Genomic DNA, 15,448 nt, shown 5'->3' with positions numbered 1-15,448 from the left:
GCCACAGCCCATGAGGGAAGTTTAGGGGGACCCCGCGCACGAACAGAACAATAGGACTATCTGTGATGGGAATTTCAGTTGGCACAGATCGGTTGGGCCGAAGGGGCTGTTGCTATGTGACACAGGAACACAGATCCTAGAAAACACAATGGGGAGCACCCTCCTTTGCCACCCTTCCCACAATGGGGCGCTCCCTCTTCACAAACATAAGAGACATACAGGACAGATTCCCGCACAGACAGCAGACCGACTGGTGCAGAAAAAAAGTTTATTGGCTGATATAAAAAGATAACTTATTTTCCATTGAATAATTGTTTAACAGTCCCCCCTCCGCCACCACAGTGGACCGCAGATGAGCAGAAAGATCGCCCCTTCTCAGTGGTCGGTATCTTGAAGACACACCCGGGTTTTCAGAGGGGTGGGGCTCAGGGTTCAGTGTGTTCCCAGTGTAAGAGTCACAGTGAAGTAGGCATTCCACATAAGGTGGGAATACCTTGCGTGCGCACACACACACACACAGGTACAGAGACCCGTACTCACGGATCAGAAACCTAGACATACAGATACCCATAAAAACAAAGACACACAAACTCACACATATACACATGATAAAGTTAAAACCACGTAAGGATTCAGTAGCGAGGCTTGGTCCCACGCAGGGTATAAAGTCTGTCCGTCACCAGCGAGTGTTCTACCCTTCCCCACTCCTCATTCGACAATAACCACGCTCTCTCCCACAAATACAGCCTGCTGCAGGCGTGGCCACCGCCCCACACCACCACTGCGGAGGGAGAGATCCCGGGAGACTCGGCTGGCCTGCCTGGCCCCGGAGTTGATGGACCAGCTGCAGAAGTCAGGGTCGGCCACCAGATGGCAGTCGCTCTCCACAGAGGCTGGAGGCTCAGCTCTCACACCGGTACACTTCCTGCTGTCGCTCCCTGCTTCAGGTGAGCTGGCAGTTCCGACGTGAGCCCATCGCCACCCGAGGACCAGGGGAGGGCGGTGTTCCCACTCGCGGAGTGTTTCAGGCACTTTAATAAAGGTTCAGGCACAAGAAGATCCCAATCTAGATAGAGGTCAGGGAGGAGAGGGAAGATGGAGAGAGCAGAGTAGGAGGAGAAGGGGTTGGATGGGAGGGCTATGGGGTAGGGAGCTCTGAATGATCACATGTATTTTACAGAGTGGAGGAAGGGAAAAGAGGAATCTGGAAAAGGGAGGATATGGGTAAGGAGGGAGTTCGAGAAGATGAGGGGGTAGTGGGGACAAGAGCAAGGGCAAAGGGCAAGGAAGGAGAGGGGTGGGAGGGAAGGTGGAGGGGTGAGTTTGGTTGGGGGAGGCTTTGGTCACCAACATTATTGCTTTGGTCTCTGAGAATCTGGAAATCAGTGCCTGCTCCCATCCAGGACTCACCCCCACCACCACCCTCCCCACCCAATCAGAAGGCTCCGCAGGCAAACAGGACGTGGCCTTGCTAAGGGTAGGGTCTGGACCTCTCGACAAGAGTCCAAGTGTAGAGGAGGTGGAGGGGAATGGTGAGGGAGAGGGGTGTGCGCCCTACACGAACATCCCCTTGGAGACAAACTCTTGGCTCTTCCTGTGCTCAGGCTCAGGCTCGGCATACTGAACGCCAGTGTAGATGGGGTTCTCTTGCTCCAGGTAGTCTCCGGTCTCCATCTCTAGCGGAGACTTCAGGTCCTCATCCCCCTCTGGCTCTGAGTATCTCTGTATCAGCGTCTATGGGGGGAGGGGGGAAGGGAGAGGAAGAGGAAGACACAGTTAATGAGTTTGTGGGGTGGGTCATCTAGTGTTATAAAAGAATCTAGGTCAGCTGATTTACACAGCGAACAGCAGGGGTCTGGAGTGTTTTCTAGGACAGAGAGAACCAAGGATACAGGGACACGGTTCCCTGAAAGTGGAATCGCAGGTACAGAGGGTGGTGAAGAAAGCATTCATCACACTGGCCTTCATCGGTCAGGGCACTGAGTACTGGAGTTGAGACATCAGGTTAAAGTTGTACAAGATGATGATGAGACTGCACTTGGGGTATTGTGGGCAGTTCTGGTTGCCCAGTCATCAAGCTAGAAGTGTGCAGGAAATATTCACCAGGATCGAGTGCTTGAGTTATACGGAGGTTGGATATTCCAGGGCTGTTTTTGCTAGAGAGAAGGTGGCGGGAGGTTTATAAAATCATGGGTTCGCCTGTCCTGGGTTTGAAAGAGTGTGTGTGTGCTGCTTGAGAGGCAGGGGAGGGGCTTGTTTTTGGTTTGGTTGCTGTTGTTGTTGCTTGCGTTCTTCTGCCAAATATCATTGTGGGCTGTTATACTGCTGACAGAACTTGGACTGACATTTGTGGCCTGCCCCCCGGCACATCTCATGTTGGTTATTAACACAAACAACGCATTTTACTGTGTCTTTCGATGCACTTGTGATAAAGCGATGAATCTGAGGGGCATGTATAAGGTCATGGGTCACAGCAGTTTCCCCAGGGTAGGTGCGGGGGCGGGGAGCGGTCCGACACAAGAGGACATAGGCTTAAGTTGAGAGCAGAAAGATTTTCACCCATGCAGTGGTTCCTCTATCAAACGAGCTGCCAGAGGAAGTGGTTGAGGCAGGTTTAGGAAAGGCTTTAAGGGATTTGGGCCAAATGTGGGCAAACATGGGATGACGTGGACACCTCGGTTGGCTCGAAGGGTCTGTTCCTGGCTGAGCGCACAGGAAGAGCCCAGTGACGTGGAGCGGAGTGACTCACCATTTCGTTCGCCTCTTCGCCTGTGGTCTCAAAGTAAGCAGTGTCGAGCGGGACCGTCTCCATCTTCTCTGCCATCTCCACCTGTGAGAGGAGGCGGAGGGAGTCAGGGCTTGTTCGGGGACGGGATGCCACAGGAAGGAGAGGAGCATTGTGACTAGGTGGAGAGCTGCGGATCAGGGGTGAGGGAGAGCACAGAGGGAGGGGGTGAGGTCACATGCTGCATGAGGGACAGTGAGGTCAGGGTCGAGCCGGGATACGAGGGTACTTAGTGGGTAATGAAGAGGAGGGAGGACGGGTTTAGGAGGAGAGTGCTGGGGAGGAGCGAGGAGGGAGTGGGGAGGGGCAGTTCATCATGGGAGCAGCGATTGTGGAAGGTTGTCGAAGGTGCAAAGATTGTGGAAGACCACACCCAACGCTCGGCAGGAGATCGCACAACCACTGTGAGATCGTCTTGTTCGAGAAACGCCCACCCACCCCTCCCTCCCTCGCACCAGGTACCTTGGCCAGTTCGGTGAGTGTCGCTCTCGGCGGGGGGGGCTTGTGGCTCGGCGGCTCGCTGCCGGAAAAGACGAAACACAGATCAGCAGGTGGCTACTCCCACTCTATCCCCTTTCCCTTAGCCTCCCCCCTCCCATCCTCGACCTTCCCTCCACCATCCCCTCTCCCCCTTCCCACCGATACTACATCTCCCCTTCGTCCCTGATTACTCCCCTCCCCTTCACCCCGACCCCCAATCCTCCATCACCCGTATATTCATCCCTGATTCCCACTGTTTCCCAGGGAGAAGGTAGAGCTTCCTCCAGATCTACCTGAAGAAATTCACACCCCTTCCTTCACACCTCACCCTTGCAAACTGCAAGAGTATCTGTCCCGTGATCTCTGCTGTTTTCTCCTGAGGGGATTCTTCGGAAAAAAATCGCACGAGCACCCATCCTATCCCTTATCCAAATAGCTGGCTTCCGGTTCTTGTACACGAAGCTCCTCCATCCCCAGAATATTGCCCAGATTCTCGCACACCCCAATGCTCCCACTCATTTGCAGCCAGATGGAATTCCCCATGGTCAACACAGATAAGGCTCAGAGCTGTCCTGTGAGCTGCTGTTATGTTCCCCCTTCACCAGGTGGAGAGCCTGGAAGTTCTTGGCCCGAACGTTTGACTGTTTATTCCCCTCCATTGATGCTGCCTGACTTGCTGAGTTCCTCCCGCATTTTGTGCATGCTGCTCGAGATTTCTAGCACCTGCAGAATATTGTATGTTTGCTATAGCCCTCCTTTTCCCTATCACCCATCTACCTGTCTGAAAAGCTCTTAATTGTCCCTAATATATCTGCCTAGCCGCTACCCCGGCAATGTGTTCACACACCCACCAGTCTTTGTGTGAAGAACCTACCTCGGACATTCCCCTTAAATTGTTCTCTTCTCACCATATGCCTCAAGTGGATGTCCATGGGTATTGGCCATTCTCGCTCTGAGAAAACAGCACTGGCTGTCCACTCTGTCTGCACCTCTCATCATCTTGTACACCTCTATCAACCCTCCTTTACTCCAAAGAGAAAAACCCTAATTTGAACAACCTTTCCTCATATTATGCTCTTCAATTCAGGCAGCATCCTGGTAAATGTCTTCTGCATCCTTTCAATAATGGAGTGACTAGAACCAAACGCAATACTCTAAACGGCTTTATAGGGCTGCAGCATTACCTTGGAGCTCTCAACCTCAGTCCCCTGAACAACGAAGGCCAGCACACCGTACTGTGTGCCTTCTTGACAACCCTATCAACCTGCGCAGCACTTTTGAGGGATCTATGAATTTGGACCCCAAAATCCTCTATTCCTCCACAGTGAGGCTGAATTTGGAGTATTGTGGTGTGTACTTCGGGTCACCCAACTACAGGAAAGACGTCAATAAGACTGAAATAATACAGAGAAAATTTTCAAGGCTGTTACTGGTACTTGAGGACTTGCAGGGAAAGACTGAATAAGTTATTATTTTATTCTTCGGAGCACATGAGAACGAAGTGAGATCTTCCAGATGAATACAGAACGATGAGGGGTAGGGATACAGGCTTTTTCTACTCAGTTGAGTGAGGCTGAAACATGGGTTTAGGGTGAAAGGTAAAATATTTAAGGGGAAAGTTCTTCACTCAAAGGATGGTGCGAGTGCCCAAGGAGCTGCCAGTGGAAGTGGTGGTTGTGGGTTCGATTGTTACATTTAAGAGAAGTTTGGTGGAGTCCATGGATGGGAGGTGTATGGTGGGCTAGGTCCGGGTGCAAAGAGATGGAACTCAGCAGATGACCAGGACAGCATGGACGAGATGGGCCAACGAGCCTGTCTCGGTGCTGTAGTAACCCAGGACTCCGTGACAGTCGGGAATCCTGTTATTGTCGGTGCCACACTAGTGGAGATATTATCACAGCTCACGGCATCGGAGTTCGGATTCAATCCCGGCGTTTTCGGCAAGGAATTGTAAGTATTCCACATGGAGTTCTGGTCACCTCATTGTAGGAAGGATGTGGAAGCTATGGAGAGGGGGCAGAGGAGATTTACCAGGATGTTGTCTGGATTGGAAAACAAGTCTTATGAGGCAAGGTTAGCAGAGCTGGGACCTTTCTCTTTGGAGCTTAGAAGGATGAGAGGGGACTTGATAGACGTCTACAATATTTTGAGAGGCATAGATGGGGTGAATAGCCAGTACCTGTTTCCCAGGGCATCAATAGCAAACGCCAGGGGGCATATGTACAAAGTTAAGGAAGGGAAGTTTAGGGGAGATATCTGGGGTAACTATTTTACACAGAGGGTCGTGGGTGCCTGGAATGACTTGCCAGAGATGGTGGTGGAGGCTAAAACATTAGGGGTATTTAAGAGCCTCTTGGACAGATACATGGATGAAAGAAAAATAGAGGGTTACGGGGTAGTGTGGGTTTAGTACTTTTTTTTAGGAATATATGGGTCGGCACAACATCGAGGGCTGAAGGGCCTGTACTGTGCTGTAATATTCTAGTGTCTAGAGTGCATGGGTTTCCTCCGGATGCTCTGGTTACCTTTTTAAACAGTATACTTTATACTTCATTGTCCCCAAACAATTGATACTAGAGCGTACAATCATCACAGCAATATTTGATTCTGCGCTTCCCACTCCCTGGATTACAAATCGATAGTAAATATTAAAAACTTAAATTATAAATCATAAATAGAAAATAGAAAAATGGAAAGTAAGGTAGTGCAGAAAAAAAACCGAGAGGCAGGTCTGGATATTTGGAGGGTACGGCCCAGATCCGGGTCAGGATCCGTTCAGCAGTCTTATCACAGTTGGAAAGAAGCTGTTCCCAAATCTGGCCATACGAGTCTTCAAGCTCCTGAGCCTTCTCCCGGAGGGAAGAGGGACGAAAAGTGTGTTGGCTGGGTGGGTCGTGTCCTTGATTACCCTGGCAGCACTGCTCCGACAGCGTGCGGTGTAAAGTGAGTCCACGGACGGAAGATTGGTTTGTGTGATGTGCTGCACTGTGTTCACGATCTTCTGCAGCCTCTTTCGGTCTTGGACAGGACAACTTCCATACCAGGTCGTGATGCACCCTAGAAGAATGCTTTCTACAGTGCATCTATAAAAATTAGTGAGAGTTTTAGGAGACAGGCCAAATTTCTTTAGCTTTCTCAGGAAGTAAAGGTGCTGGTGGGCCTTCTTGGCAGTGGACTCTGCTTGGTTGGACCAAGTCAGGTCATTTGTGACATTGACCCCGAGGAACTTAAAGCTTTTGACCTGTTCCACTTGCGCACCACTGATGTAAATTGGGTCGTGCGGTCCACTACTCCTTCTGAAGTCAACAACCAATTCCTTCATCTTGCTGACGTTGAGGGATAGGTTATTGTCTTCGCACCATGCCACCAGGTTCTTAATTTCCTCTCTGTACTCAAACTCATCATTACCTGAGATACGGCCTACAATTGCTGTGTTATCAGCAAACTTATATATTGAGTTTGATGGAAACTTGGCTACACAATCAGGGGTGTACAGTGAGTACAGCAGGGGGCTGAGTACAGAGTCTTGTGGGGCACCGATGCTCAGAGTGATTGTAGAGGAGAGCTTGTCCCCTATTTTTACAGCCTGGGTCCTGTCTGTGAGGAAGTTGAAGATCCAGCTGCAGATCTGAGTGCTAAGGCCCAAGTTCCGAAGCTTAGGAATCAGTTTATTTGGAATGATGGTATTAAAGGCAGAGCTGCAGTCAATGAAAAGGAGCCTTACGTATGTGTCTTTATTCTCCAGGTGTCCTAAGGAGGAATGTAGGGCCAGAGAGATGGCATCTGCCATTGACCTGTTGCTCCGGTAGGCGAATTGCAGTGTCGAGGTTGACCGGTAGGCTGTGGTTGATGTTTGCCATAACCAGTCTCTCGAAGCACTTCATAGCAATTGATGTCAGAGCCACAGGTCGATAGTCATTCAGGCAAGCCACCTTGCTCTTCTTCGGCACTGGGATTACCATTGCCTTCTTAAAACACGAGGGGATCTTAAACTGAAGCAAGGAGCAGTTGAAGATGTCAGCAAACACTCCAGCTAGCTCGCTTGCACAGGCCCTGAGAACCCGTCCTGGGACGCCATCTGGGCCCGTCGTCTTCCTTGGATTTATCTTCAGGATGGCCCTTCTAATGTCCTCCTCGGTGATGATGAATCTCGATGCCACCAGGTCCGGTTCATCTGGAGGGAGTGGGATGCTCCTCTTCTGTTCGAATCTTGCGTAGAATACGTTAAGTCCGTCAGGAAGAGAAGCACCACAGTTATTGATATTCCTAGCCTCTTCTCTGCGCCCAGTGATCTCATTTAGACCCTGCCATAGTCTACTGGCATCCCTCTGGTTAGTCTGGGCTTCTAACTTGGCGCCCTTAATGGCTTTTTGGAGTTCACGCCTGGATTCCGTGTAGCGTCTGGTATCCTTGGACCTAAAAGCCACAGCTCTAGCCTTTAAAAGGGACTTGACCTCATAATTCATCCGAAGTTTCCGGTTAGGGAATACCCGGATCGTCTTGCGAGACACACAGTCCTCCGTGCATTTCCAAATAAGTCCGTGACAGCTGAGGCATACTCATCCAGGTTAGCTGCCGAGTCCTTGAATACTAACCAGTCCACTGATTCAAAGCAGTCATGGAGGACCTCATCCGTTTCCTCCGTCCAACGTGACACTACTTTTGACACCGTGACCTCCCGCTTCAGTTTCTGTTTGTAAGCCGGGAGGAGGAGTACGGCCTGATGGTCTGATTTCTGAAGTGAGGTCGCGGGATGGAACGGTAGGCATCTTTGACTGCTGTGTAGCAGTAGTCAAGTATATTCGTGCCTCTGGTGGGGCAGGAGACATGCTGGTATAACTTTGGCAGCGCCTTTCTGAGGTTGGCCTGGTTAAAGTCTCTGGCTGTAATGAGCAAAGCCCCCAGATACCTAGTCTCAAGTTCACTGATGTTGACATACAGTATGTTCAGAGCACACTCCACGTCCGCCTGGGGGGGAATGTAGACCGCTGTCAGTATGACCGAGGTGAATTCCTGTGGCAGATAGTAGGGACGACACTTCACCAACGGGTGTTCCAGGTCTGGGCTGCAGGAGCTTGTCAGTGCCACTCTGTCCGAGCAGTGTTGATCAGTAGGCAGACACCACCTCCCCTCGTCTTGCCTGAAGACGCCGTGCGGTCCATTTGATGGATCGAAAATCCCTCCAGTCGGAAGCACTGTCGGGGGTGGCAACGGGGAGCCAGGTCTCGGTGAAACAGAATACACAGCAGTTCTGCATCTCCCTGCAGTAGGTGAGTCTCCAGTCCAAAGGTGTACTAGCTAGTAGGTTAATTAGTCATTGTATATTATGCAGTGATTGGGCTAGGGATTGTCAGGCAAGGCTGGAGGGGCCAATTCTGCACTGTATCTCCAAATAAAGAAATAAAGTAATAAATAATTTGATGTCCTCTGCCTTCAAGTCATCAGCTCGCACTTGTCTGAATTGAATTGATAGTATGGGGATGTGAATTCTGCCCTCTCTCCACCGGCTGGGTGGAGATGAAGGGGAGGGATATCACCATCACAGTCCCACCCAACCATGTCCTGGTAAGAATTCCCCTCCCCTACTCCATATCCGGGCAATGACACCCCATCACGCTCTATCCCAGGGAAGAGAGGAGGTGAAGGGGACTGAAGGGGGAGGGAAGGAGGGAGGAGAGAGGGGAGGAACATTGTAAGGGAAAGGGACTGGGGGCAATGAACTTGACCATTGATCTGTATGTCTAGACACCAGACAGTCATTCCCCACATACTCGTCACCAGTGTCCAAATCACTGTTCTTCCTCTGCTGGCGGAAGATTAGTACGGCCGTCACCAGCACTGTCAGGATGACCACTGCCGCGATGATGCCGCCAACGATTGCCCCTGTCGTCGAGCGCGACTGTAGTGGTACCTCTGGGAAAGGAGGAAGGAGGGAGACTGAGAATGAGGCAAGGAACTCCGTCTGGGTCCAGGACAATTTGAGCTCCATGCTGGCACAGAGTGAAACTCCTTCCACACCATTCCATCACACACTCCCAGGGTCAGACAAAGAGTGAAACTCCCTCCACACCATCCCATCACACACTCCCAGAGTCAGACACAGAGTGAAACTCCCTCCATACCATCCCATCACACACTCCAAGGGTCAGACACAGAGTGAAGCTCCCTCCACACATCATCCCAACACACTCCCAGGGTCAGATTCATATCTGACATATTATTTTTAGTAATATATATCATACACACACACACACACACACACACACACTCACTCTATCTCACGGACCCAGCCATGATAAAACTGTCAGGGCACTGCAGAATTGCTGAGGTGGGCAAGTTCTAGGAACACAGAGTTCCCACAGTTCCATTGAAGTTGGATACACCATCACAGTCCTGGGATATGGTGATCCTGGCATATGAAGATAAAGCAAGGAGAGCCCAGGACCCACATCTGCTTCACTGACAGCAGCTCACAGAGTGGGAGACACACAGTGTGCTTGTGTGTCTGTCTATATGCATTCATGTCTATGACTGTGTTGTTGAGTGACAACACATTGCAACCAGTACTGTATCTCTGTTATACCATGACGGACACATCCACCAACACTGCATCCCAGTTTTAAACAGTAACAGACATGATACCGGCAGTTTGTTACCCGTCTTAAACAATGATAATCCCATCCCCATCAGTACAATACCCCAGTGCTATACAGTAACAGAAACGTCCCTGTCAGTACTGTATCCGTGTTACTGTGTCCCACCACTACATACCCCAGTGTTATACAGTAACAGACATTTCCACTAGTACCGTACCCCAGTCTTAAATAGTGACTGGCACTTTCCCACTGGGACACACAAAATACTCTGCAGATGCTGAGGTTGAGCAACACTCACAACACGCTGGAAGAGATCAGCAGCTCGGGCAGCATCCGTGGAAACGGACAGTCAACGTTTCGGGCCGAAACCCTTTGTCAGGACTGAAGAAGGAGGGGGCAGGGGCCCTATAAAGAAGGTGGGGGGAGGGTGGGAAGGAGAAGGCTGGTAGGTTCCAGGTGAAAAACCAGTAAGGGGAAAGATAAAGAGGTGGGGGAGGGGAGACAGGGAGGTGATAGGCAGGAAAGGTGAAGAAGGAATAGTGGAAAACACAATGGGTAGTAGAAGGAGGCGGAACCATGAGGGAGGTGATAGGCAGCTGGGGGAGGGGGCAGAGTGAAATAGGGATAGGGGAAAAGAGGGGGAGGGAATTACTAGAAGTTGGGGATTTCAGTGTTTATGGCAAGGGGCTGGTGACTACCTAGACGGTATATGAGATGTTGCTCCTCCAACCTGAGTTTAGCCTCATCATGGCAGTAGAGGAGGCCATGTATGGACATATCCGAATAGGAATGTGAAGCAGAGTTGAAGTTGGGGTCAACCAGGAGATCCTGCCTGTTGTGGCGGACGGAGCGGAGGTGCTCGACGAAGTGGTCCCCCAATCTGTGTCGGGTTTCACCGATGTAGAGGAGGCTGCACTGGGAGCACCAGATGCAATAGATCAGGGGTCCCCAACCTTTCTTGCATTGCGGACCGGTGTAATATTGACAATATTCTTGCGGACCGGCCAACCCGGGGGGCGGGGGGGGGGGGCGCGGAGTAGGGTTGCCAAAGGACAAGAGTAGCAGTCAAATACGTTGTTTAGCCTGAGAAAGACTACAATGACCATGAAGCCTTGCGCGGGCACCAGTGCTCATGCGTGACTTGCGCATGTACGTGCCGATTTTTTTTCTACAAGTTGTTTTTGGGGATCTTGTCGGTGGGGGGGTGTTAATCACGACCGGAATATCGGTGATAAGTGGCTAATACACTCAATTTCGTTTCTAAAAGGGTTTATCTAATGAATTTAATATTAAACACACAGCGCATATTTTCCTCGCATGAATATAGCGATAAGTCAATTATCAGGGGAGGACAGGGGAGCTTGAAGTAAGTGTTGAACGAACTTCCAGTAGAAGTGGCAGAGGCAGGTTCGATATGATCATTTAAAGAAAAATTGGATAGGTATATGGGCAGGAGAGGAATGGAGGGTTATGGGCTGGGTGCAGGTCAGCGGGACTAGGTGAGAGTAGCGTTCGGCGCGGACTAGGAGGGCAGCCTGCTTCCGTGCTGTAACTGTTATTTGGTTATATAAGTCACTGGTAAGTGAATAGCATCATAACATTTTAAGTAACGTCTGGATATTAAACACACAGCACATATTTTTCCCGTATGAAAATATAAAATCATTGCAACACACCAATATCGCTGAATCAGTGGAAGCCCTGGGCTTGTTTCCCTGCAACAACACGGTCCTATCGAGGGGTGATGGGAGACAGCGATACTCGAAGGGGGCTCCTTATGTCCAGTCTATTCCGCAATTTAGTTTTCGTTGCATTCATTGCAGAGATGTGTTGGAAATGGAAGCAATGTTTTCAGTGCTTTCCTGACTATCTCAGGATATTCAGCCTTGTCTTTGATCTGGAATGCCGGCAGAGATGTTATGTCAAACATACTTTTCAGCCCGCCGTCATTTGCAAGCTGGAGGAGTTGATCTCCTTCCTGCACTGAAAAGGATGACGCTTGCGTAATGACCTCGCGTGCGTTCAAGTTCAACAGTGCGCGTGACAGGGAATGGGGAAAGGTGCAGCTGACTCATATCGTTAAATCATATCATTTCCTCGCGGCCCGGTGGTTGGGGACCGCTGCAATAGGTGACCACAACAGACTCACAAGTGAAGTGTTGCCTCACCTGGAAGGACTGCTTGGGGCCCTGAATGGTGAGAGAGGAGGTGTATGGACAGGTGTAGCACTTACACTTACAGGGATAAGTGCCGGGTGGGAGATCCGTGGGGAAGGACGTGTGGACCATTGTCCATTCAGTAATCTGATGGCGGAGGGGATGAAGCTGTTCTTAAAATATTGAATGTGTGTCTCAAGGCTCCCGTACAATCTCCTGATGGTAGCAATGAGAAGAGGACAGGTCCTGTGTGATGAGGTCTTCAATGGTGGATTGCACCTTTTGCACCAGCTGGGGCGGCTGGTGCCCATGACGGAGCTGGCTGAGCTCGCAGCGTTTTCTGATCCTGTGCAATGGCCTCTTCTTACCAGACGACGATGCAACCTGTTAGAATGTTCTCCACGGAACATCTGTAGAAATTAGCATTGCTAGAATCTTTGATGACATTCCCAATCTTCTCAAACTCCGAAAGAAGCAGAGCCACAGATTTAGTAATACAGTCGCACGTGATGCTAATTCGATTCTACTCAAAGGAAACTCATGGGCATTGTTTGGAGAAATGCAGACAGGGTAGCATCCCAGAGAGTTTGCACAATGGAAGCAACATTGCCAGAGTACTCCTTCATCTTATCATGAAAGCTGCGGTGTGTCTTGTGGGAGGGGGGGTTTGGCAAACATTGCGTTACTGAATCCAGATCAGCTGTTTTAACTGTGCAAATGTCCAAGCATGTATAGATTAGTCGGTTATTTGTTCACACAGGTATGATTTGGCGATGTGGGCTCAATCAGATTAAATATTCTGATTCCTGACACAGATTAGATATTGGGGTTCAGGAACCTTCAAAGAAAGTTGGAATTTTGGATAATGTATGGATGCTGTGGTGGGAGATGAGAGTATGTGCACAAATTAATGGTAATCGCCTAAAATACTTCTCTCACAATGCCATGGTATTTTTATTCTTTTCATAGGAGACTATCAAAAAGGAGAGGAGCACAATGTTTCATTTGGCAGGAAAGATAACAGGGGTATAGTACCTGTGGAACAGGTCTATCACTGTATAACCCCGGAGTACAGTATCAGTGAGGCAGGTCTATCACTGTATAACCCCGGGGTACAGTATCAGTGAGGCAGGTCTATCACTGTATAACCCCGGGGTACAGTATCAGTGAGGCAGGCCTGTCTCTGTATAACCCTGGGGTACAGTATCTGTGAGGCAGGCCTGTCTCTGTATAACCCCGGGGTACAGTATCGGTGAGGCAGGTCTGTCACTGTATAACCCCGGGGTACAGTATCAGTGAGGCAGGCCTGTCTCTGTATAACCCCGGGGTACAGTATCAGTGAGGCAGGCCTGTCTCTGTATCACCCCAGTTTACAGTATCAGTGAGGCAGGCCTGTCTCTGTATAACCCCGGGGTACAGTATCGGTGAGGCAGGTCTGTCACTGTATAACCCCGGGGTACAGTATCAGTGAGGCAGGCCTGTCTCTGTATAACCCCGGGGTACAGTATCAGTGAGGCAGGCCTGTCTCTGTATCACCCCAGTTTACAGTATCAGTGAGGCAGGCCTGTCTCTGTATAACCCCGGGGTACAGTATCTGTGAGGCAGGTCTGTCTCTGTATAACCCCGGAGTACAGTATCAGTGAGGCAGGCCTATCACTGTATAACCCCGGGGTACAGTATCAGTGAGGCAGGCCTGTCTCTGTATAACCCCGGGGTACAGTATCGGTGAGGCAGGTCTGTCACTGTATAACCCCGGGGTACAGTATCAGTGAGGCAGGCCTGTCTCTGTATCACCCCAGTTTACAGTATCAGTGAGGCCGGCCTGTCTCTGTATAACCCCGGGGTACAGTATCAGTGAGGCAGGCCTGTCACTGTGTAACCCCGGGGTACAGTATCAGTGAGGCAGGCCTATCACTGTATAACCCCGGAGTACAGTATCAGTGAGGCAGGTCTGTCACTGTATAACCCCGGTGTACAGTATCAGTGAGGCAGGTCTGTCACTGTATAACCCTGGGGTACAGTATCAGTGAGGCAGGCCTGTCACTGTGTAACCCCGGGGTACAGTATCAGTGAGGCAGGCCTATCACTGTATAACCCCGGGGTACAGTATCGGTGAGGCAGGCCTGTCACTGTATAACCCCGGGGTACAGTATCAGTGAGGCAGGCCTGTCTCTGTATAACCCCGGGGTACAGTATCAGTGAGCAGGCCTGTCACTGTGTAACCCCGGGGTACAGTATCGGTGAGGCAGGCCTGTCTCTGTATAACCCCGGGGTACAGTATCAGTGAGGCAGGCCTGTCTCTGTATAACCCCGGGGTACAGTATCGGTGAGGCAGGACTGTCTCTGTATAAATCCGGGGAACAGTATCAGTGAGGCAGACCTGTCACTGTATAACCCCGGGGTACAGTATCGGTGAGGCAGGTCTGTCTCTGTATAACCCCAGTTTACGGTATCAGTGAGGCAGGTCTGTCTCTGTATAACCCCGGGGTACAGTATCAGTGAGGCAGGTCTGTCTCTGTATAACCCCGGAGTACAGTATCAGTGAGGCAGGCCTATCACTGTATAACCCCGGGTACAGTATCAGTGAGCAGGTCTATCACTGTATAACCCCGGGTACAGTATCAGTGAGGCAGGTCTGTCACTGTATAACCCCGGGGTACAGTATCGGTGAGGCAGGCCTGTCTCTGTATAACCCCGGGGTACAGTATCAGTGAGCAGGTCTGTCACTGTGTAACCCCGGGGTACAGTATCGGTGAGGCAGGCCTGTCTCTGTATAACCCCGGGGTACAGTATCAGTGAGGCAGGTCTGTCACTGTATAACCCCGGGGTACAGTATCAGTGAGGCAGGTCTGTCACTGTATAACCCCGGGGTACAGTATCGGTGAGGCAGGTCTATCACTGTATAACCCCGGAGTACAGTATCAGTGAGGCAGGCCTGTCACTGTATAACCCCGGGGTACAGTATCAGTGAGGCAGGCCTGTCTCTGTATAACCCCGGAGTACAGTATCAGTGAGGCAGGCCTGTCTCTGTATAACCCCGGGGTACAGTATCAGTGAGGCAGGCCTGTCACTGTATAACCCCGGGGTACAGTATCGGTGAGGCAGGTCTGTCACTGTATAACCCCGGGGTACAGTATCAGTGAGGCAGGCCTGTCACTGTATAACCCCGGGGTACAGTATCAGTGAGGCAGGCCTGTCTCTGTATAACCCCGGGGTACAGTATCGGTGAGGCAGGCCTGTCACTGTATAACCCCGGGGTACAGTATCGGTGAGGCAGGCCTGTCTCTGTATAACCCCGGGGTACAGTATCAGTGAGGCAGGCCTGTCACTGTATAACCCCGGGGTACAGTATCGGTGAGGCAGGTCTGTCACTGTGTAACCCCGGGGTACAGTATCAGTGAGGCAGGCCTGTCACTGTATAACCCCGGGGT

General features: G+C 50.7%; 1 protein-coding gene across 1 annotated transcript in view; it reads right to left on the bottom strand.

Moving 5' to 3' along the window:
- Positions 1-251: 251 nt before the first annotated feature.
- LOC140201646 (nectin 1b-like) overlaps positions 252-15,448 on the bottom strand; it is a 63,373-nt gene continuing 48,176 nt past the window's right edge. The window contains exons 6-9 of the mRNA XM_072266089.1: positions 9,037-9,178; positions 3,248-3,305; positions 2,750-2,830; positions 252-1,734 (exon numbers count right to left, since the gene is read on the bottom strand). Of these exons, the coding sequence (XP_072122190.1) occupies positions 1,555-1,734; positions 2,750-2,830; positions 3,248-3,305; positions 9,037-9,178 (461 nt within the window). The 3' untranslated portion in view covers positions 252-1,554. The remainder of the gene's footprint in view (positions 1,735-2,749; positions 2,831-3,247; positions 3,306-9,036; positions 9,179-15,448) is intronic.

This window comes from Mobula birostris, chromosome 8 (genome assembly GCF_030028105.1).
Source record: "Mobula birostris isolate sMobBir1 chromosome 8, sMobBir1.hap1, whole genome shotgun sequence".
NCBI lineage: Eukaryota > Metazoa > Chordata > Chondrichthyes > Myliobatiformes > Myliobatidae > Mobula > Mobula birostris.
This window is presented reverse-complemented; position numbering and strand designations above follow the sequence as displayed.